At 39.8% G+C, this 24,306-nt stretch overlaps 2 protein-coding genes across 2 annotated transcripts in view; both read left to right on the top strand.

Moving 5' to 3' along the window:
- Positions 1-6,145: 6,145 nt before the first annotated feature.
- LOC145643429 (uncharacterized) lies at positions 6,146-11,800 on the top strand. The gene is made up of 6 exons (XM_081694635.1): positions 6,146-6,506; positions 7,425-7,727; positions 9,276-9,374; positions 9,654-9,758; positions 9,838-9,905; positions 11,070-11,800. Exons 1-6 carry the CDS (start codon positions 6,146-6,148, stop codon positions 11,175-11,177), a joined length of 1,044 nt encoding a protein of 347 aa, XP_081550761.1. The 3' UTR covers positions 11,178-11,800.
- Positions 11,801-17,077: 5,277 nt separating this feature from the next.
- Positions 17,078-24,306, top strand: part of LOC145643427 (polymeric immunoglobulin receptor-like) — a 31,668-nt gene continuing 24,439 nt past the window's right edge. Inside the window, exon 1 of the mRNA XM_081694631.1 lies at positions 17,078-17,288. Coding sequence (XP_081550757.1) covers positions 17,078-17,288 — 211 coding nt within the window. The remainder of the gene's footprint in view (positions 17,289-24,306) is intronic.

The following is a 24,306-nucleotide window of genomic DNA, read 5'->3' as shown; positions in this document are numbered from 1 at the left end:
CAAAGCTCATCTGTGATAGTTGCTCTTCCTCGTCCTCATCCTCTCTTTCCAATATTGACCTCCATTGATATCCAACCAAGACATCGAGCCTGTGGCCTCTTTATAGTGCTCAGGCTTTACAAAAAGTATAGTGCTCCATGTACAAATTAGTCATAATTGTCTTCACCTATGAGTACTGGGTTTGGTTAATTGATAAATGGATGTATCATTTGCATTTGAGGGTTTTCTATAAGAAACACACAGATTTCTGTTGAATGATGTGTCCAATATAGAGAATTGTGTTTAGCGTATTGAAAAAAAATGTGTTTTAGAAATACAGAATGAGTGTAAATCAGAGAAGGTGCTTTTGGTTTAGTATAACAGGTCAGGAGATGGGCTACATGAGTTAGTGGTTTCAATTATTGTCACATGTCCCCGTTTTTCTGTCTTGCAAAAAACTGTAATATCACAAAAACAGTACAGTTTCCCAGCAAGCACCTCTTCCTCCTAGCAAACTTGTAGCACTGTTTAACAATTTAACAATACATAACTAACTCTCTCTCTCACGCACATACACACGCGCACACACACACAAAAACATGCACAGCTGCTGCAGGATGGCCAGACCCACATCTGAAGGACTTGGAGAAAGACAATTTTACACACACAGTAAATGTACATTCAAAGTGATACTTGTAGATGCAAAAACACCCCCTGCCCTGCTCTCTCTCTCTCTCTCACACACACACACACACACACTCACTCACACTCTCTCTCTCTTCTTGTTGGGTGTTTGGGCTTCAAGTTCTCCTATGTTGTTCCTCTTATCTTATAGAGGCTTAGAAAAATTGACAAATAAAAAATGAACAAATAAGAAAAAAATAAAACCATAGAGACAGTACAGTTTCCTAGCATGCACTTCTTCCTCCTCACATATGTATTGCTAAACTTGGTGCACTTTAGCAATACATAAATAACACACACACACACACACACACACACACAGACATGCATATGCGAATGCTTCCTTTTTGGGTCCGTGTGCTTAAAATTCTGCTGTGCTGTTCCTCTTAGTGGTGTGTGAATGACATGTTTACTTCTTTCACTCACCCATGAAGACTGTCAAACAGTTTCCAAATCCTCATCAGTGACAGAGATTCAGCTCTGAACTTCATGGTTTAATCAGTCAATCATTAACTGACTCTGGCAGCATAAATTCCAGTGACTCCAGTTTAAAGACTGTTTTCTTATTTATTCCTAAGTTATTCTGATGTCACCATAGTCATGGCTACCAGTTTACAGATGTGAGAATTCCCAGCATGCACCGCTTCCTCCTCACATATGTATTGCTAATCTGGGTGCACTGGGTGCTATGGGTGAAATGTGCTCAATTGTTTATTTCTGTTTGTGTTATTTATTCCTCATTTGTCAATCAATTGAGCACATGCTGCTGCACACACACACACACACACACACACACACACACACACACTGTTTCTGTTAGTGGTATTTTTTCCTCATTTTTTCCTCATTCTGTATATGATGCAGCTCATGTTCACTACCCACTTATGTATCCAGCTGCCTGTTGATTGTATATGTGGTACAGTCCTTTACATGTGGTGTATGATGTATTTGTTTGGTGGCTTTGTGTGTTTTACTAAGTGGGGCGTGGGGGTGGGTTCCAGGAAGAGGCTACAGTGAGTTCTGATCTCATGAATTCTGACATACTCATCATATCCAAGATGATACTACTCTGTCTTACCATGGAGACCTGAGGAGGGGCAGAACTCACTACCTACAGGATATAGAGTTGGACTAGTGTTGGATAAATACATTTGGCAAGACAAGTGAGGTATCCAGGTCCAGCTCTACGGTGGGTGTGAAGACCCATTGTGCAGAAAATGCAAAAATTAAAAAAAAGCAAATTCATTAGAATGGAAACGCGTTTGCTACAGATCCAAAATGCAGTGCAACTTCAGAAATGCTGCAAACTCAGTCACAACACAACGGAACTGTTTTCTGAAGTTGCCTCGCATTTCCAAAATATAGCACACGTCATTTTGAATAAAGTGTTTTCTGAATTTGTATAGCGTTCAGGAATTTGCATCAAGTTTGTAAACTGTAGCACATGTGTTTACCTTCTGTGTTCTTGAAAAGAAACAGTAACTCAAACATAATGTGGAATACAAGTGTAACAACAAGACTGAAGGGGAATAGGTGAGATGCTGATTCAGAGATGGAACTGCACCTTAACAACCACAGCACCACAAAAGGTACCAAATACAAACAGTGCAGACTGACTCTGCTTATTGGTTTTGCCAAAGTCATATCTGGGCCCATGTCCTTAAAGGGCCCCTACCATGGAAAACTGAATGTCACTCACTTTATTGAAATAAATAATTTTTAAGTAATATGTAAATATTGTTACATTTTCAAAACACATTGTTTACTCTCCAATTCCTTACAGTCTATATATAGAATATAATCTGTAAAAATAACCTGTTTTGAAATCACTGTTTCTCTGATGTCATGAGAACCAGCTCATTTACTTATCTCTGCCTCTTTGGCCTACAGCAGTTTAACCCCTAACACCTACATTGCAGTTTTCAGACATATTTCAGCTCTTAGTGCTTTTTAAATGAAGCACAATACAGGGCAGCCAATCAGAACAGAGCTCATTTATCTTACATCTTAAAGGCACAGCAACAGAAACTGCCTGTTTAATTCCAAGGGATAAAGAGAGGTTGGAAAATGGTTGTGTAAAACTGAATTATGACTCTTTTTGGAAGATAACGCCACAAAAACATTGTAAGAGGACACCAAAGAAAATTATAAAATAAAGGAAAAATGTAGGATATACGCCCTCCAAAGACCTTTTGGTGTATTTGGTTTGATGGGAAGGTGAGTGGCTACAGTTACAGCTGAGGAAGCACCAGGGGCTCCTGTCTGGGTCCCACTGGGCAGCCATATACAGGGCAGCTGTATACAGCACAGGTTCTGAACCTGGCTGAAGGGTACAGTTTCAGCACCTTGGACAGCAGTCAGGCTGCCTTGGAGGTGAAAGATGTTTGGTCTGTGGTACTGGTCTACAACTCTGAACACGTTTTACTAAAGTCCGTCCTTATTTGGTCCTTTTAATTAAATCTACATCTCTAAGTACAAACCCGATCTCTAAGTAAAACTATATCATCTCTTGGAAACAAACAATGGATAAAAAAATTTGCAAAGCATTAGCCATTAGATTAGAACATATTAGTCCATCACTGTTACACTCTGATCAAACTGGTTTCATCAAAGGAGACACTCAGCCATTAACAGGGTAGACTACTTAACCTAATACTGTGACGGTGGCAGTTCAGAGGGAGCGAGAGGCAAGGTTGCGCCAAAGTGCTCTTTATTTTCCATTGTCAATATGTGACGATACCGCTACTAACGACAAACACTACTCTGTTCCAATAGTCCTTGTAGCGATGTACACGTTGGGAGTGAGCAGTCCGACAGGCCACTAATGTGCTGCACTCTCTCTTGACCTGTGAGTTTAAATAGAGAGAATGAACAAGGAACAGGTGAAGGTGATTAGTAGGCAGGAGACTGGGAATGAGGCAGGTGTTTAGTGTGATCCCTAGCAGGAGTGGGTGTGTCCCTCCCTCTGGCTGCCCGGCCAACCGTGACAAATATGTTACACCTCACTCCACATATTAGAAACTGCTATGCAGAGAAGGCCTTCAATAAAGAAAACTGGAAGTTTTTCTCCTCACATTGCATAAAATCTTTAAAACCACACCTAAGGCCACAGTCAGTACTAATGTAGTACCATCACAAAATGTGCATAGAGGTACTAGGCAAGGAAACCCACTCTCTATTGCTGTTCTCAGTTCTTATATTTATACATTTATTTATTAGTATTTGTACTTTTTTTGGGGGGTGGGGAGGTTGTCTTTTTACAGTTTTTATTTGTTGTTGTTGTTGTTGTTGTTGTGACACTGCAGTGCACACTAGCCTACAGCCTCAATTAGTTACTTTACAGATATTCACCATTTAGCATTTATACATTTTTTTATTACTATTTTTGTTTTTTGGGGTTTTTGTCTTTAAGTTTTTATTTTATTTTATTTGTGTTGCTACAGTGCAGTGCACACAAGCCTACAGCCTCAATTAGTTACTTTACAGATATTCAGCATTTAGCAAACAGTTGTTAAACAGCTTTTGACAGCTTTAACAACAAAAAGAACAAAGTAACAGAGAAAAGGTGAGAAAATGTTTCTATTTCCTGTGATAACTGTTGGGTTGTGATGACATTGTACTGTCTACATCCAAAGTCGTCTTTACTTTGGTGACTCCTTTAGTGGTTCTGTGTCAGTGGGTGGATTTCACAGCTTCTCTTAAGTAGTTTTTTTCTTAATAGTATGAAAACTACAACATGATCATAGACTGCTGCATTCTACCTGTACTTTATGAATAATATGAATGTTATCAGACAATGCTCATGTTTACCTGATTAAATGATCAATGTTTATTTTGATCAGCATGTAATCTAGAGCTCTTCCTGTCTGATCTGTCTAATATTTGCTAAGCTACACATTCAGTTTGGTCCTCTGATCACTAAGTGCAGGAGTGAAATGATGTGTCCAAACAGTGCTGAGGGAGATCACTGTGTAGCACTACTTCTTACTGCAGGATCACTTTACTGAGGATGGGGACTGAACACTGGGAAGCTCAGGAGGAAGTTATGACACTAGAAAGACACTGTTTCACTGTTAGATTTAGTCTGTATGTGAGAGAGAAAGAAGTGGAGGAATAATTTATTTTGCACTTGAACACACTTCCCCTCTACTGTGGATATTAGTGGGTGGAGAATTTCAGTGGAGTTCTACTGAGAGAGTTGTAGAGTTCCAGGTTATAGTTGTATGGTGGTTCCACTAGACAGACTGTAGTCTGGGCTGCAGTTTTCAGTGTTCAGTACACTGTAGTTTTGTAGAGTGTATAAGATGTGTAGCAGCATTACTGCTGTAGCTGTATGTAGTGTGTTGTGGAATGCAGGTTTGTTTTTAACTGCAGATGTGTTTTTACTTCCTTTTTGGAAATGATGTGCATATGAAGTCCTGTGAAGCATTTGAGGTTCTTCTTTATTGTACTGATTCGAAGCTTTGGACTATGTCATAGAGAAATGAACTGACCAAACAGCACTGAGGGAGGTCATTTTAGGTCACTCCCACTGGCAACCACATTTTGTCTCTATGACAACGGACTGAAACGTTCAAGTTACAATGTCGACGTTCTCACTGATGATGTGAAACTATCTGCTAGATTACTGACTGATAAAGAAGAAAGAAGACATACCAAATGACAATGTATTAAACCCTACAGGATCACTATATATGTGAGTGAGAATGTTGTCATTCTTACTTATGTGTGTCTGTGTTGGGGATAGACGTTGGTCAGAACTTCATCTGAATGCACTTCCTCTGCACTATAACTGTAGTTGTCATATTATTCAGTAGAGTGTAGTTCTGAAGCGTGTGTGTATGGTGTGTATCAGCAGTCCTGCTGTAGCTGTGTGTATTTTGTGTGTAACTCAGTAAGAATGCAGGTGTGTGTTTATCTGCTCCTTGTGCTCCATGCTGCTGATGGTGAGTGTAACCTTCTCTCTACTTCTGTAGATCATCAAATATCTACTCAGTAGCTACTTTATAAGAAACACTGAAAACATCTATAAGAGTTCAGTTAGAGACGACATCTCTGACCACCTATAAAAGGCACTTTAAAGGCACATGTGGACACTAGTGCCAATGGGTGATGTTACTGTTTCTAATAAAGTAGGTGGTGAGAATAAAATTGTGTGTGTGCGTGTGTGTGTTGTATATTACCTGAACATGTAAGGTAGAATTTAAGATTTGGTTAGTAGGCTGCTTTCAGTTGTAAACCAAACCTTGAACTCAATGTGTCATTGTGGTGCAGTTATATCTAATTACATATAACCCATGCATATCGGATTCAGTGCTCAGACTAGAGCATAATAATCAGAGTAAAGTAAGTAGTCAGTACATGGTTGTATAGTAAATGTTACTCTGAACAATCACAAATCACTGTGTGCTTGAGATAGTTAAGCCATGTTAAAGAGAAAAGAGATGAAAAGAGTAAAGAGATGAAACTCAAATGTTGGGACATGTACATGAGGGGATTGATGGTGAAGGTCTTCTACTGGTGTGTTTCTGCAGGCTGTATACTGGAACATCAGAAGATCACAGACATCACTGCATATGCAGGAGACTCAGTACTACTGCCCTGTTCCTGCACTGACCCACAAACCAGACCTGAGAGTTTCACCTGGCAGAAACACCAAAACTCCAGTTATACAGAGATCTCCAGTGAGAGTGAACAGTACAGAAACAGACTTCAGCTGGGTACTGCTCACTCTCCAGGAAATCTCTCTCTACTCATATCACACCTGACTGAGGAGGATGAGGGAGACTACAGATGTCTAACTAAAGGGAATAAATACAAAGACATCAAACTTTATGTTTCAGGTAAAATATTATTCAGAAACACGGACAAATTAAAATCTCCTAAGTAGATTTCGCCTGATGGATCTCCATCATGAACTTCGCTTTTCAAACATAAATATAAATGTAATATAAATACATTCACCACAGACTTTATTAGACACACATACATCACATTTTACTAAAATTCAAAAACAGGACATTTAAAAATAGAGAAACACCATTACATATTTATGTATCTAACATGTGGACCACATTATCCTCAGATATTAGTCACCAGACACCCTCTGTCACCAGTCTAGAAGAGTTAAACACAACTAACATACATTTCACCTGCCCTCACTGAACACTTTCAGTACCTCTAATAAGTGAATGTGTAGGTATAATTACAGACTGTGTCCACCTGGTGTCTTACACAGTTTGTGTGTCACCCTGCACGCAGGATATCACTGGTCAGTTTCTGACCACAGATGTCCCAGTATATGTGGATACTGAACCATTCTCCACACGTCAATCCCACTACAGTGCTGGAGGCTTGGTAGTGGGTGTTGTACTGGTATGAGTGGTTCAGGTACAGCAGTGTTACTGGATTCAGTGCTACTGGTAGGTTGAGAGTGTTCTGACAGTGAAAGATATCCAGCCAGCAGTGGTTCAGTGGTCAGACAATGACCATGACTGGAGTTGGAGGATGGTTAACACTAACTGTGTGTTACACCAGATGGGCTACAACCACTGACTCTACACGATGTTTCAAATCCATTTATATTTTAATGCATGTGACAGAGAGCATAAACTTGCATCAATTCTGTAACAAAAGGATGTTAAACATTTCACAAATGGATTTGTTTTGTCTTCATATGATGGTTCACAGAAGAATGTCACTGGTTGTACAGGTTACTTCATAACAGTAGTGTAACATGTCAGTGTTTCTGCTCTCTCTAGTCTGTAAGGATGTTGTGAATCCTCCCACAGTGCTGAGTGGATACGTGGGAGGGTCTGTCCTGCTGCCCTGTTACTGCACTGAACTGCTGGCCGAGCCAAAAACCGTCAGATGGAGTTTTATAGAAGAATCTAATTTCATCTACCCAACTGACCAGACAAACCGTTACACTGATAGAATTAAGCTGGTTACTGCTCCAGGAAATTTCTCTCTATTCATATCTGGTCTGACTAAAGAGGACTGGGGACAGTACAGGTGTAGCATCAGCAGTCATCATCTTATAGACGTCAAACTCCAAGTAACAGGTAAACCAACCTCTTGTATATTTAATGTATGAAATGTTGTTGACTGCATATAGTGACTGATCTGTACCAATAACTACTGTACTACATAAAACAAAAAATCTATCCAGCGGCAGGATCTGCAGTTCTACTTCTGTCTGTTTCTAGTTACATCTTCTGTTTGTATTTGTATTTCATGCATGTAGTTAATGACTCTTGTCCGCTATCCTGTTATATATACATAGTGTATATAGATAGAGGGAGGGAGGGAGCGAGAGATGGAGAGAGAGAAGGAAGGAGGGACGGAGAGAGGGAGAGATAGAAAGAAAATTTTAAAAAGACAAAGAATGGGGGTAAAAACAACGTTTGACTTTATGAAACAAAATAGCGTTGCGCTTCCTTTTCACAATACAACAAGGCGGTGAACGTCAACGCATCTCCTTGAGTTGTAATAAATATGCGTGTGTGTGTGTGTGTGTGTGTGTGTGAGAGAGAGAGAGAGAGAGAGAGAGAGAGAGAGAAAAAAAAGAGCAGAGAGAAGAGTCTCCTCTCACAGCTGGTGCTGACACTGAGTTCATTAACACACACTAACACTAACACATCAGGACCAGTCTGAAGTACAAACAATCAGACCAAACCAAATTATTACACTTCACAAACTAAACTACATCACCCACTGGAACACAAACACAAGCACAAAGCAGAGAACACAGCCTGGCCGTCCAGACCAGCCGATATAAATGTTATGGCTGCCCAGAGAACAGAGACTCTGTCAGCAAAAAAAATCTGAGACGGTCCACCCCAACTTTAAGTGTCTGTCTAACACTGACAAACTGCCCATCCTACTGGGCAAAAAGAAGGAAAGCAGCACTTTAGCTGGGTGATACATATCTGCCTGCCATAAGATGAGGGACAGTGATTAACCCACCCAAACATACACACACACACACACACAGAGACTATATTACCCAGTTTATAAAAGTTACCTAGCTATTTATCATTATTAACTATTTATTATTATTAACTATTTGTTATTATTAAGTATTTATTATTTTCCATCCTTATTATTTATTTATTTTCCTTTCTTTTCACTTTTACTTCTTCTAATTATTATTATTTCAGACCAATTACAGTTTCTCTTCAAGTTCTTTTATAACAGAATTCTTAATTTCCATAATTGCAAAGGTTGTAATGTTGTGTAATGTTCATGTTGTAATACCGCTTTGGCAATACTATAGTTGTATATGGTCATGCCAATAAAGCTTACTGAACTGAAATGAACTGAGAGAGAGAGAGAGAGCGAGAGAGAGAGAGAGAGAGAGAGACCCGACCCAGGAGCCCCTAATTCATTCACTCTCAGAAAACGACTAAAGGACACACTGCACCTACAGAGCCCTGCAGCTTCAGACGTAGCCAACGTATCACCACCACTGACACACAGAGAACTGAACACGTCTGTTTGGCCAAACTGTACATACATCAGTTCTGTAGTACAAAATCTAAACTTGTTAAATACATAACAGTCCTGAACCCTCATTACTTATAACTGATCACACTTTTCTATTCTTGCAGAGGCTCCATATAAACCTGTAAATCCTCCTCCAGTGGACACTGACACAACAAGTCCAACAGCTTCAACTAAACCTACTACTACAATGACGTCTCCAAATGGTTAAATGGTTTCTTTAAATCTGTGATGTTTCTGAGAATAAAAGTTATTTAATGTGTCATTTAATGTAAACTCTCAATGAAGTATAATGCCTGACTCTGTAACTTCAAACTGAGCCTGTAGAGACGTATTACAGACCCATTCATGTTCTTTTCTATTTGCTTGTGTGTCAATAAGAATATGCTTTGAATGCTTGTTAAACATTCATACAATATAATATTTAAAATGACAATTAATACATTTAAATGTAATATAAATGCTTCCCACATTCCCACATGCAGGTGCTCACACTTCTCCACTGTACACACGTCATGTCATATTAGCTGGTGTGGGGGTTTTACTGCTGTTGATGGGATTAGGAGGAGTCATCTGCTGGAGATACAGAGGTACACATACACACACACACACACACACACATGAATACATACATATCCACATCCATCTCACACTGAGTTAATTTTGTAGTTCAGAGACGTGAACAGACGGTGAGCAGAGAGGGACAAACAGGACAGAGGAGAGATCAGCAGACACAGGTGAGTGTCACACATCCATGTTATAATATCAGTGAACTCTGATTCAGTGCACAGATCTGTTCTACAGTGTCAAAGCTTGGATCAGTGAATGTGACTGTTTCTGCATGATTGTTCTGACATTCTGTACATGACTACAACGTTAAGATCGAAATAATGTAATTGCCAGCCAATCCCTTCATGTAACACCGACATGAGGCAAGAAACATTTGGGCCATATACAAAATAGTTTACTACATACTTATGCTGCGTACTGGACTCATTATATACCGTATAATGTTTACTGTTCCCTGTAGTAATATGATGCATAATATCCAGTGTGTACTAAAACGCAAACCATACTAAGGGGTCACTTGAACGTATGAAGTTCTACCCACTTGTGATTTACGGCCACCGTTGCATGATGAGATGCTGTACACCATGGAGACATGCCTGGTCACGTACTGGATTATTTGGCCATAGCAGTATGTCATCTGGGCATCTTTTGTGTACTGGAAAAATTCATTTTGGTCAGACTAGTTTTCAAGCTCTCTTCAGTAAGCACTCATTAACTAAAGAAAAATTGATCAACACACATTTATCATTTGTATTAAAAAGGGCAGATGATGTATGTATATGGTTACTCTGCTCAGCTACTTTAATAGGATCACCTTTACACTACATCCAGTTATCTTCTAGCTGCGTTATATACCTGTGTACAGTTCCACAGGCTTGTGTATAAACTTCAGACACACTGCTTTTCTTGTTACACACTCATACATGCTCTAAAGACACTACCACTGCAGAGACACTTCTTTGTTTAGAGTGGTCCACCATTCAGGTAGGATCCATTCAGCAGTGCTCCAGTGGTCACCCAGTAAACAGTGGTGCACACCTGCAAGATATGTGCACATATTAAATTACAGACTGCAGGTGATTTCTGTGTCTTTATAAAAGTGGCCGGTGAGTGTTTAAATGTTTGTGAATGTATAAACAGATTACACACGTGCTGCCATGAATTAGATTTACATGCGCAGTTATGGATTAAATGTATATTACAATTAACACCCATTAACACCTCTGCAATACAATACATTTATTATATTAACACTTGTATTAATCCACTCAACAGGGTGTGCATTAGTCTGTATGTGTGTTAATATTTTGTAATTGTGATATTTTCTGCAGGATGATGTAATGTATTCTACTGTAGCCCAAATTAACACCACCAGACCAGCACCCAGAGCAATGGATAATGGAGATAATACAGAATATGCCAGGATCAAACTAAATTAACAAACCTGAACACACACACACACACACACACACACACACACACACACACACACACAGGGACTTTTATTGTATGGTATCTAGCCAATTAACTGTTATGTTCTTCTGTCTTGGTTTCAGTGCTGACTTTGTATAATTTGCTGTATTTTACTAATTAACTGCTAATTAGTTACTTCAGGTGTGGTTTCTGACTGGCATAAGTTAGGAATTGTAGGTGGAGGACTAACAGTAACAGGGGCAGGACTAAGACTGATAACATTACAGTGTAGCCACTCCAAGAACCAGAGTACGTGGGTTTTATTCCTTTTGGGTTCATCTTCTGCTTGGGAAAGGAGGCTAACCGCTAAATCTACAACTAAAATTGTGACTCCTACAAGCAAGTACCGTTTTTGTTCTGTACATTTGCAAAAACTATTTGTTTTATTGTTACATTATGGATTTTTGTCAGCAGATTGTCTTTTCTGCATTTTCTGTATCTCGAAGCATTTTTGTATATTTAATCTTTAAATAGTAGCACATTTTTCTGTTATTAAGCAAGTCATTTTAGAGTCAAATGCTAACCGTTTTCTGTATGCGTCACTTGCACTGTGAGAGTCTATTGTTGTTTCAGAAATAAAGAGCCAAAGCAGGAAAGAGTTGTGGTTTCTGTTTACACCTACTGTTCATCAAGTACATCGTGTGTGTGTGGTGCAGTTTGACAGCAGAATGTGTGTAGAGTGCAGTTCACTGACAGCAGTTGGATGCCACTGTCTGTTTCTTTGTCTTTAGGACCTTAAACTGGAAACCATTCTAACTGAGCTGTGGTATGGTTCACATGTACACATTATTGGTGTACAAATTCACCAATGCATTGGACAGACAAGCTTGATCAGGAGGGTTGAACACCAAAGTAGAGCAGATGGTTCTGCAGAATTGTACACAATGTGAAACCAGATCAGTGACATAGAAACAGTCTCACTCAGACTCAAGAAAAAACACCAAATGTGAAAATCATCTTTTATCCCAAACAGGTGACTCTGGTCCAGTGCTTGGTGTGAAAGGGTTCATACGTAGAACATAGCAGGTGGTTGCTTAGGGCAGTAGAGCTGTGTTGAAAAGGTTCTGCAAAGTTAATTTATTTTGCTGTTGTAGCTGAGGCAGTTGGCTTGCTACGGCATTATATGACATACAGCGGGTGAAATAAGTATTGAACACGTCACCAATTTTCTAAGTAAATATATTTCTAAAGGTGCTATTGACATGAAATTCTCACCAGATGTTGGTAACAACCCATCCAATCCACACATGCAAAGAAATCAAACCATAGATGTCCATAAATTGTGTAATAATGAGAAATGACACAGGGAAAAAGTATGGAACATGCTTATTGAAATTTATTTAATACTTCGTACAAAAGCCTTTGTTGGTGATGACAGCTTCAAGACACCTGTATTGAGAAACTAGTCGCATGCATTGCTCAGGTGTCAATTTGGCCCATTCTTCCACACAAACACTCTTCAAATCCAAACTCCTTCTATGAACTCTGAGCTTTAGTTCCTTCTATAGATTTTCAATTAGATTGGCTGGGCCATTCTACCAGCTTTATTTTCTTTCTCTGAAACCAATTGAGAGTTTCCTTGGCTGTGTCTTTGGGATCATTGTCTTGCTGAAATGTCCACCCTCCTTTCATCTAAATGGCTGCAGATTTTTTTATCAAGAATGTCTCGGTACATTTGTTCATTCATTCTTCCTTCAATTATATGAAGCGTGCCAGTGCCATATGCTGAAAAACAGCCCCACACCATGATGTTCCCACCTCCAAACCTCACTGTTGGTATGGTGCCTTTTGGCCTCCAAACATCGTGTGTATTACGGCATCCAAAGAGTTCAATTTTGGTCTCATCTGACCAGACTATATTCTCGCAGTATTTCACAGGCTTGTCTAAATGTTATTGAGCAAACTTTAAATGTGCTTCAACATGCTTTTTCTTCAGCAATGGAGACTTGGGTGGTGAGCGTGCATACAGGCCATGGGGATTGAGTGCATTACTTTTTTTCTTTGAAACAATTGTACCTGCTGATTCCAGGTCTTTCTGTAGCTCTCCACAGGTGGACCTTGGCTCTTGGACAACTCTTCTAATAATTATTTTCACTCCTCTGTCTAAAATCTTGCGGGGAGCACCTGGTCGTGGCCGGTTTATGGTGAAATGATGTTCTTTACACTTCCGGATTATGGCCCCAACAGTGTTCACTGGAAACTTCAGTAGTTTAGAAATTCTTCTGTAACCAATGCCATCAGTATGTTTTGTAACAAGAAGGTTGCAAAGGTCTTGAGAGAGCTCCCTGCTTTTACCCATCAGGAGATGTTTCTTGTGTGGCACCTTGCTAATGAGACACCTTTTTATAGGCCATCAGTTGAACTATCTAATTTAATTTGCACTAATTGGCAGGATTGCTTTCTAATTACTGATAGATTTCAGCTGGTGTCATGACTTTCCATGGCTTTTTGCACCTCTCTTTCTTCATGTGTTCCATACTTTTTCCCTGTGTCACTTCTCATTATTACACATAATTTATGGACATCTATGGTTTGATTTCGTTGCATGTGTGGATTGGATGGGTTGTTACCGACATCTGGTGAGAATTTCATGTCAATAGCGCTTTTAGAAATATATTTACTTAGAAAATTGGTGACGTGTTCAATACTTATTTCACCCGCTGTATGAGAGTGCCACTGTTGTTGTCCCATGTTTTATGTTAATAAACGTCTTTCACAGACGAGGGGGTCTGCACGTCCTGGTCCACACCCATCAACACTCGGGCCACCAACGTGGCTCGATATCTTTGTCGGATATAAATGGAGGCCAATACTGGAAGGAGAGGATGAGGAAGAGCATCCATCACTGATGAGATCTGGGCTACTTTGGTTGACCAAATAGTTAAGCATGGGTTGTGTTTCAGAAGAGCTGAGCAGGGGTCCAGCCTAATCTAAGTCACTACACTATAGTCAGTGTCCCTGAGCAGCACATGAGTGATGTCACAATGTGTGCAGCCATTAGCCAGAATGATGTCATTCATCATGATGTCACTCTTGGTCCCTACAACTGCCCACGTCATCACCTTCCTCCATACACTACACAACACACTCATTCCCCATCACCAGGGGACTGGACCAGAGCAGTCCAGGTTTGTTGTTGTCTACAATAACAAGTTTCTGCCAGGCTGCTCTGGTACACGCTGAACACCCATGATGTGTTGTGCTTCACCTTCCACCACTTCCTAAATCCTGTTGAGGAGTTCTTTTCAGCATGGAGGTGGAAGGTCCATGATCAACAGCCCACCTACACATACACCTTCTCCAGGTGATGGAGGAAGCTTGTGGTGACATTGATGATGGAGCATGTCAGGGGTGGATACGTCACTCCAGGTGGTACTTCCCTCACTGCCTGACCAGACATCTGTGATGTTGATAAGATCTTGTAGCCAAACCCTTGCAGGAGACAAGATGCACCCTAATTTCTGTTTCATTATTACAAGCCTATTTTGTTATCTTCTATATATAACAGTATATACAGCATGTGTGTTGCAGTAATGTTCATGCAAAAAATTTTACTTTCCCCTTGTAATTGTGTTTTACTTTATGGTGTGTATGTACTGAATATACATACATAGTCTGTATATTTGTGAAAATACATGTACGTGTGAGTACTATGACAGACCTTTACAGCAGAATGCTGTGCTCTGCAAATTGGAAACTTAAAAAACACAAGCTAGTAGTGTTTTCCATTTATCATATCAGTGTGTAGTTGCCATGCAGAAAAAGCCATACATTTTAGATTTGTATAGATGCTTGATGCAAAAATATCATTTTGGAAATAGTTTTGGATGAAGTGTTTGCTTTTCATAAAGCATGTGACATTTTGTATGTCAACACTCATGAGATCAGAATCCTCTGTAGTCTCTCCCCCAAACCCACACCCACTCCCCACTTTGGAAAACACACAGAAGCACCAAACACATACATCATACACCACATGTAAAATACTGTACCACATATACAAATCAACCACAATGAGGTGTGACCTCTGTCATAGGCAGCTGGATACAGAAGTGGGTAGTAGACAAGAACTGCATCATACACAGAATGAACAAGTGAGGAATAAATAACACAAACAGAAATAAACAAGTGAGCACATTTTATATATATATATATATATATATATATATATATATATATATATATATATATATATATATATATATATATATAAAAGTTTTATAAAAGTACAAACTTATAGACCGAAATTTTCCTAGTTAGAGTCACAATACTCTGTTTCTTAATTTTGTCAGTCTTAGTAATGTTCCTACAATTCCTACCTTATGCTGGTCTGAAGTAACTAATTAGCAATTAGGAAGTAATTAGCACCGGTTACTCTCTACCGGACCGAACCACAGCGCAGATTTCAGTGCCACTTAACAAATAAAGTCAACAAATTTACTTTATTCTCCCTTAACCTGGGTGGACAAGACATATTTGAAGTCCATATTTTGCTCCTTTAGTTTAGAACAAAAGCTGCTAACATTGCTAACAAACACTGGAAGCCAACAGCAACGATAGCTAATAGGATTTGTAAATAAGTCAGATATCGAGCTACATGTCCTCAAACCTCATCCAGGTCGCTTCCCGGTGATGTGTTTCTTAACTTGTCTAGTTCACAGTGAGTTATAGGACACACTAGTCTGGGAGACATTTATTAACACTTGGATGCAGTTTGACCGGCTTGAGAGAAGTTTGTGAGCATGTATTTACGAAGGCTATATTTGAGTTGCTGTAGACCTCCAGTGTTTGTTAGCAACGTTCGCATTTAACTGCTTTTATTCTAAACTAAAGAGGCAAAATTTCTTGGTCGATAGACCGAATCTGGGGTAAGTGATGAGCTATTGCTCTCTGCTACTCCCAGATATAAATACCTTTGTGTAAATGAATTTATGAGGATGACAACACCTGTAGAGAGAAGGTAACACTCACCATCAGCAGTGTGGAGCACAAGGAGCAGATAAACACACACCTGCATTCTTACTGAGTTACACACACTGCACACAGCTACAGCAGGACTGCTGATACACACCGTACACACTCTTCAATACGTTCTACTGAATGACTTCACAGCTACACTTATAGTGGAGAGGAAGTGTATTCAGATGAAACTCTGATGTACTTCTGTCCGCAAGATACACACAGCAATAAATTTGGAATGTTAATTTGAATAAGTTTTGCTTTGACATTTTAATTACACATGAACTCATAAGAACTGTTGATGCTCCTAAATTTTGACTCCGTTCTCTTAATTATGGGTAGGGGTGAGTAAATACAATAACTAATAATGTTACAAAGGCATAATTATCTATAACACTATTGTAAATGTCACTGTACTGTTACCACCAATAGTGATTATTCAAAGTAACACTGACTCTGTCCCCATGTGTTAATTACTTTCTCTGATTGTTTGATTACTATGATTACTTATTATTATGTTCTAGTCTTAGTGCTAATGTGGATGTCTGTGTGATGTCATGGAAACAGGCTTCTTCCCACTGACCACATGGTACAGCCCGCTGCGTGCAATGGAAGTTCACTATTGATTGTTTTTTGTGACTTGTGTCTTATTTGTGACCACGACCCCTTGTTATTTCACACCTGCACCTTATTCTGTGTTTCATTTATGTTTGTATTGAAACTCCTGTATGTGTGTAGTTATTTGTCGGTCATTATTTGCGTTATTTGTGGTCAGGTTAGATGTTTCTCATGTTCGCACGGCTTATTGTGTGTGAGTGCCATTTTGCATATCGTTCATGTCTCATAAATGTCTGTGGGAGGTCTGTGTGTCCTGCTCCTTGCCCTGTGGCACTCGGGCTGTCACAGAATGACCGACCACCACAGTACACTGACGCTCTCACCAACAAACGGACTGCTCACAGGACTTCACTCAAGGTTTAGCTATTCGGACAGCACAGAACAGGTGTGCCCCAAGGTGAAGTGTGCTGCTCCAATGCTAGGGGATATTCCTCTAGCCATGGCTACTCCAGAGGGCTCCCTATCACTGACATCCCAAGCTGCTGCCTGGATCCCTGGATGTTGGGGAGAACACTGTGACTGGAGCTCTCAGAAATATAATACTGACATAGTGTTTAAAACAAAACTGCTGAAGGGTATTATACCTATAAGTGGAAAGAGAGAGATCTGATTAAAATCTCAATAAAGCTCAAAACTGCTTGTGTACAAAATTGAAAACTGTAGATAGTTAATTTCTCTGTAATATCTTCACACAATATCAAAACATATCAGATTTTTTTCTTCTTACCTTTATCTGGGGTCTCTGTGCTGTGAGTAAGTCTTTGAAATGATGCCATGGTTGAAGGTACTGGTCTAGTCTGGATTTTGCTCACTGGAGAATAGTGACCAAAACAGAGAACAGGTCCTCCCACACGAGCATGTGGATTCATATGTCCAGCTGTGGATGTGCAGTCAGTGGAACACCCAGGTACCAAAGTAGATCATTATAGACACACAGTTCAAATAAACTGTTATGTCATCATAATAATCATGTGATTAAGAAGTACAACTCCATGATGATCTTTAGAATGTCCTACGTGGAGATGGCAAAGACATTTGAAATGAGAGATGCGGGAGGTTTTGTAAGTTGTCGTGTGGTATGTCCTCTTTCTTCCTTATCAGCCAGTGATTTATCAGATATTCTCACATTGTCAGTGAGGACGGTCTCATTCTTAGTTAAGCGGCTCTGTCCTTTGTCATAGTGAGTGAAATGTATGCTTAATGTATGCTTAAAAAAGCAACATACAGGTGAGTTTTTTTTTATGTCTGGTCTGATGTATTTTACCTGTAACAGTGAGTTTCATGACTGTGTATTCACCCCCATTAATATTACACCTGTAGTCTCCCTCATCCTCCTCATTCAGGTGTGATATGAGTACACAGATCTCCTGGAGAGTCAACAATACCCAGCTGAAGCACAGTGAGATGAAGCACAGTGAAGAAAAGACACAAACTCAGCAGCATTGTCACTATGGAAACACCACTGACCTCCCAGCACACACTGACAACTCTACACCCAGAACTCCACTACCACTGTGGACACACACTGACTCCAGCAGTCTCTCAGCAGTACTTCAGTCCACCTGACCCTAATGTCCACCCAGCAGAGAGGAACTGAGAACAAATGAACTTGGCCAGAGCTCTTATTTCTTCTTTTCATTTTATGATTAGCAGTTCTTTTTAAACTTCCCCAAACACACATGGTGCTACGTCATCCTCTGACTGCTGAGAACTCTTGCTGTCATTTCCTGTTCTCTTCCACGATGTTTTGTGGTACAAACACCCACACTGACCATGTGACTGCATCATGAAAACATCTGAAAGACACACAAATAATACTAGATACAAAGTGGCTAAAGAGATATCACACGTCTGCCGCCATTAATCACCTCACATTCACATGTAAACATACATACTCCACAGCAACGGGCTTTTCCATGGCTCATAAACCTTTACACTCTACATCTGTCCTGTGCTTTTATTTTGTTATTTTGTTTTACTGGTTAATATACAACCTGAATTATTCTTTGTGCACCCAGTCACACATGTCCACATACGTCTACACACACACACACACACACACACACACACACACACACACACACACACACACACACACACACACAGGTCTGCAGTGCATGTGTATATTTGCCTTGAGTACCCCCACACACACTCATCTGTTGTACGCATGTGTATGTCGTGTGCTGTCCTCTATCCTCTTTAGTGCTGATCTGTGACTGTCTTACTGTACGTGTGATGTCCCTGCAGCAGGAGACATCACTGACTACATGAAGAACTATCTGACTGCTCCTCAACGAAGCCTGTCATACCTACACACACTGTTTTTAGGACTGTGGCGTGAGTGAGTGAGTGAACACATGAGAACTGAAACCGAGACAAACACTTCAGCTCACACACACTTCCCTCTTCCTACTTTCACTTGTTCAAATTTGTCCTCCCTCCCTCCTTTGGTCTGTGGTATTCTGACTTGTTCAAGCATGCAGTTTGTCACCAGGCTGAATATTCAAGTTCACAGGAGCAAATAAGCACTATGAATTCATGCAAAATCTACACAGTGAGTTTTACATTTATGTGACACTTTTATCTAAAGCAACTTATACTTATGACTGAGTACAACTTGAGCAAATGAGGGCTAAGGGTCTTGCTGAAGTGCCCAACAATGGCAACTTGGCAGTGGTGGAGACTGAACGCAGGACCTTCTGACACACACACACAGAGGGAAGAGTCAGAGCTAGAGCGGTATGTAACACAAATATGAAAACAGTGTCAGCAGAACAGAGTCTGAGGCCACATGTGTCAGGCCTCTGCTACTAGGCCAGGGTTGAGAGGTCATCACTGACACCCCCAATGGAACGAAATAAATAAATATATTTAATAAGGCCATGTGTTACTTATAAAGTAGCTGCTGAGTAGATATTTGATCATCTACAGAACTAGAGAGAAAGTCACACTCAGCATCAGCAGCATGGAGCACAAGAAGCAGATAAACACACACCTGCATTCTTACTGAGTTCCAAACACACTACACACAGCTACAGCAGGACTTCTGATACACACCGTACACACACTCTTCAATACAGTCTACTGAATGATCTGACAACTAGACTTACAGTGGAGAGAAAGTATATTCAAATGAAGTTCTGACAAACTAACCTCAACACAACACACACACCAAATATAGAGATGCGGGAGGTTTTGTAAGTTGTCGTGTGGTATGTCCTCTATCTTCCTTATCAGTCAGTGATCTATCAGATATTCTCACATTGTCAGTGAGGACGGTCTCATTCTTAGTTAAGTGGCTCCGTCCTTTGTCATAGAGACACGATGTAGAAGCTCAGGGGGTGAGACCCAACATAACCTCCCTCACTGCTGTTTGGTCAGTTCATTTCACTATGACACCCAAAGTACTTCAAATGATTATTAAAGAAAATAGCAGGTGGAATTACAGCAGCCACAGAACTGGCTACCTGAGACATTAAAAAAAGTGTGAACAGTTGTTTAAAGGAGCATTTAATTTCAGAGCACTATTTTTACCCACAATACAGTGCATGAAACATAAGTCAGGGTGAATTTTAATTGCACATTTTCAGCTTGAGTAGTGTGTTTCCATTTCAAATTTGATGGGTAATTAGTTTGCAGGAGAGATGTGTTTGCTGGTCAAAAGATGGTCTTCACTCTATAAGAATGTCACTCCACCACTAGAGATGTGAACTCTACTCACACCACAAATGTACTGTTGCGTTCAACTTCTGCATATCAAAAGACTTTTCTTGGTCCATGTAATAATGCTGAGGTTAAAGGTGTGAATTATGTAAATAAAAAAAAATACATTCTTGTAGAAGGAAAATTTGACATTTTTCTTTTTATAAATCAGTCTTAATAAGAAATGTGTCATTTATATAGTCCTAGTGTTGCCATATGATTTATGTAAAATTTGTAGCATGGGTCCACCTAGTGGTCAAACGTTAAATTGCAGTTTTTACTGGATTGTAACTTAATTGTTGGTTTGAATTTTATCTACTTGTAAACTCATAAGAAGTCTGTTGATTCTCCTACATTCTGACTCTATTCTCTTAATTATGAGTAGGAGTGAGTAAATGCAGTGACTAATCCCCCTACAAAGGCATAATGATCCATTACACTAATAAAAATTGCACTGTACTGTTACCACCAAGATTTATTTGGTTAAAGTAACATTTACTCTGTCACCACGTAATGATTACTTACTCTGATTATTTGATTATTTGTCTTAGTGCATAGATATCTGTGTGATATATATATATATATATATATATATATAAACTATAAAACTATAAAATCCACCTGATAAAAATAACTGGCAGACTTATCGAATTTATCAAATTTATCAAATTTTACAATACGTTTTCAGATCATATCTAATGCTACAGCATGGATTATAAATAACCCACACACTTTTATATACTCACAACCCACTTTACTAGAAACAGAAAGACGACCTGGGGCACAGGGTCTGTGAGTTTGTAGACAAAAACAAATGCATCTATTTAATGTTTTATATATGGATCCAAAGGGAATTATAAAATAAAATTAATGTCATAACTCATAATTGGTAAACAGTACAACACCTGATCATGTCTTACATGTTACCTGACTCTTAAATATGTACATGTATCAACTGGACTAGTGAAATTTTATTAGCACTTGAAACAAACTGATGTTATATAGACTGTCGTCTAAACATCTACAGCAAAAGACTGGACTGTCCAATTAAAGTGAAAGCTAAAATGACCTAAAATGTCTGTAGACTATTGACTAAATGTCTATAATCAAGGACTAAATTCAAACAGTGTCATCTTGAGGACTCACTGTGCCCTGGGCCTACATGGCACTGTGTTTATTGTGCCCTACGCCCTGGTGGAGCGATGTTTACCATGCTCTGCCCCTGGGTGATGTGGTGTTTAACATGCTCCAGGCTCTAGGTGGTGCTGTGTTTATTGTGCCTGGGCTCTGCTGCATCCCTCCCACAGGATGGTGTGGCCATGCACTGTTCAGTGAACTGTGCTGGTGTGGCCGTGTTTCCCTGCTCCACCTCCCGAGTCTGTGTCCATGACCACTGGGAGGCGTGTCTTTTGTGGGGGGGACTGTAACGGTGCCCTCCGTCTGGCTACGGTGGCAGCTACCACGTGGCTTTTGTTTATATTGTGTCTTTTGTTTAAAGGATCTTTGTGTTTTGCTGTTGTGCCATGCCACGCACAGGTCGCGTGTGCTCCGTCTCAGTCACTGTGCCACCTGTGTCGTTATGTCTTTCTTTCTTTCCTTTTAAACCCCCTTTTTTAAGTGCTGCAACAGTTATTGTTACGTTGAGTTTCTTTCATTGTCTTCTGTGCCCATTCTTAGTTTCTCTTTGTTTGCTTTGTCTGACTCTTCAGACAGAAACTGGCACTTCCTCCCTTTTTTGTACATTCTTCACCTGTGAAAGAACGCATGCATCTGTATTCATGGTTGTGGTGCAGCTCTGGAAATCAGTCACAGCTCGGGCAGAAGATATTTCAACGTTTTATTTAAGTCCACTGTGCCCAGTGTTGACACAGCACAAACCTGTTCTCACTTTCCTGAACCCTTTATCCATCTGTCTGAGTTTTATAATTGCTAAACTTTAGTGTGTCTCTTGCTCTGAGAGGACAGAACACAAGAGCTGAATAACAGGAACCATGTGCGTGATTACAGCTGTCAAATGTGATGGAAAGAATGAGTTGGCTGTTGTCCAGGAAAGGAGCACTTGAGGAACAGCAGGGGGGTCAGGGAAACCACAAGGGTGTAGAGGAACTAAAGAAAGTGTATATGGCCATGGGCTCACTCAGAGGGCTCACTCTCCTTACAGTTACTCTGTAAGAGAGACTGAGTGCCTTATGCACAAAGGCATTATTAAGTAAAGCAAAGCACTTCTGAGATAGTTCTGAAGTCCTAGACAGCCTGCCTGCTGCCCATGGTGCTGAAATTACAGAGTTAGTTTCAGCACCATAGACAAACACAAACGGAGCCATTTAGTAAATCTTAGTTCTTTTTTTGTTGAGGTTGCTGTTCAGTTTCCAGTTTTGTATGAAGGATTTACTAAAGATTGTGTGCTAAACATATATTCAGTGCTAACGTTTCTCTCAAGGTGTCTCTCTCAACATCTCAAAATGTTTAAGTCAATGTTACACAATTAACACAACTCAGAGTTCTTATTCTATATGTTACATTCTACATAAAATTCACCAGGTACACCATAACTCCACCAGGCAGAATTTAACTCCACCAGGTAGACATCAGCTCCATCAGGCACTCGTCAGCTCCACTGGGAGGTCTGTAATATGTAAATTAGAGTCACATCTAACATTAGCATTCCTGCTCGAATTCTTAATCAATCATTTCATACACATCTCACTGAATCCTGTGGAACTGGAAAATGTACAAAACAGACATGGCAAGGAGACAAATGTAATGACACAAGCTTCCAGTTTCTTTGCTCTTCATGTATGCTGGCTGACCGTGAAGGACTTTCCACAAAAGTTGGTACCAACTCTCAGACCTCTTATTCTATCAGAGTTTACAAAACAGTTTATTCAGCTCATGTCCTGAACTTGTGCCAAACCAAATCTACTAAGTCAATAAAAAATCTCACAAGCTTAAGTCTGCTTGCCTGATCTTGTTAAGATAGCAGAAAAAGTACAAATACTCTTCAGCTAACTTTAGGATCAAATGAACACTGGACACAACATTTGAACATTTGGCTCTTTGTATGTAGGTTAGCAAAGAACATGATCATAAGAAATCTCAGTAATACTGGCATGCCAGGCACTGCAGAGACAAGCTTCATAACCTTACCAATAGAATCATGTGCTAAATAAAACATATAAGGGGTTTAATTCCATGTGAGCTGGAACTGAACTGAAAATCAAACTTCACTGCGTGCACAATGCTGTTCTCCTTTTAGAATAAAATGAACAATATACTTCAACAGCTCCAGATCTAGATTGCTTTCTTTGAGGGGCAGTAAAACATAATGGGTTGGCATGTCATGCTCACAGACCGGAGCGCCGCCCGTTTCCATGGCTACCTAACCACTTCCGTGTTTTCACACTATTGTCTCTCTCTCTCTCTCTCTCTCTCTCTCTCTCTCTCTCTCTCTCTCTCTCTCTCTCTGTGTGTGTTTTATTCTGTTCTCTCGTCTACGTTGCTTTCTCTATTCATATTCGCCAGTCTTAGTTCTTTTTTCGCATCAGGTGTTGTCCCGTTGCTTCGTTTATGTTTATGTTTCTTTTTTCGTTTTCATATACGATAGTGTTGTGTGGTTTTCCTTTTGGTTTTCCTATTGTGTTCTCCTGGTGTTTATTAAACTTGTTCCTTTTCACTGTTCTGTCTATAGTTTGTTTTCTCCTGTTTTTGATTCCGCTCACTCGCATGTCAGAGACGATGGTACTACGCACGTGTGTTCGCCCTCCACCTTCCACGAGTTACGCACGTTTAGTCACATTTTGAAATCCAGAACTGTAT

The sequence above is a fragment of the Electrophorus electricus genome, chromosome 2 (genome assembly GCF_041902795.1).
Source record: "Electrophorus electricus isolate QZ-2024a chromosome 2, ASM4190279v1, whole genome shotgun sequence".
Lineage (NCBI taxonomy): Eukaryota > Metazoa > Chordata > Actinopteri > Gymnotiformes > Gymnotidae > Electrophorus > Electrophorus electricus.
Note: the sequence above shows the minus strand (reverse complement) of the source record. Positions and strands in the feature narration are given on the sequence as shown.

Excerpts from the sequence above, each read along its gene's own strand:
- LOC145643429 (XM_081694635.1), top strand. The coding sequence starts at position 6,146 with ATGTACATGAGGGGATTGATGGTGAAGGTCTTCTACTGGTGTGTTTCT. Across the intron at positions 9,375-9,653 it reads TACAATGACGTCTCCAAATG|GTGCTCACACTTCTCCACTG; the intron begins GTTAAATGGTTT and ends TCCCACATGCAG. Across the intron at positions 9,906-11,069 it reads GGAGAGATCAGCAGACACAG|GATGATGTAATGTATTCTAC; the intron begins GTGAGTGTCACA and ends TATTTTCTGCAG.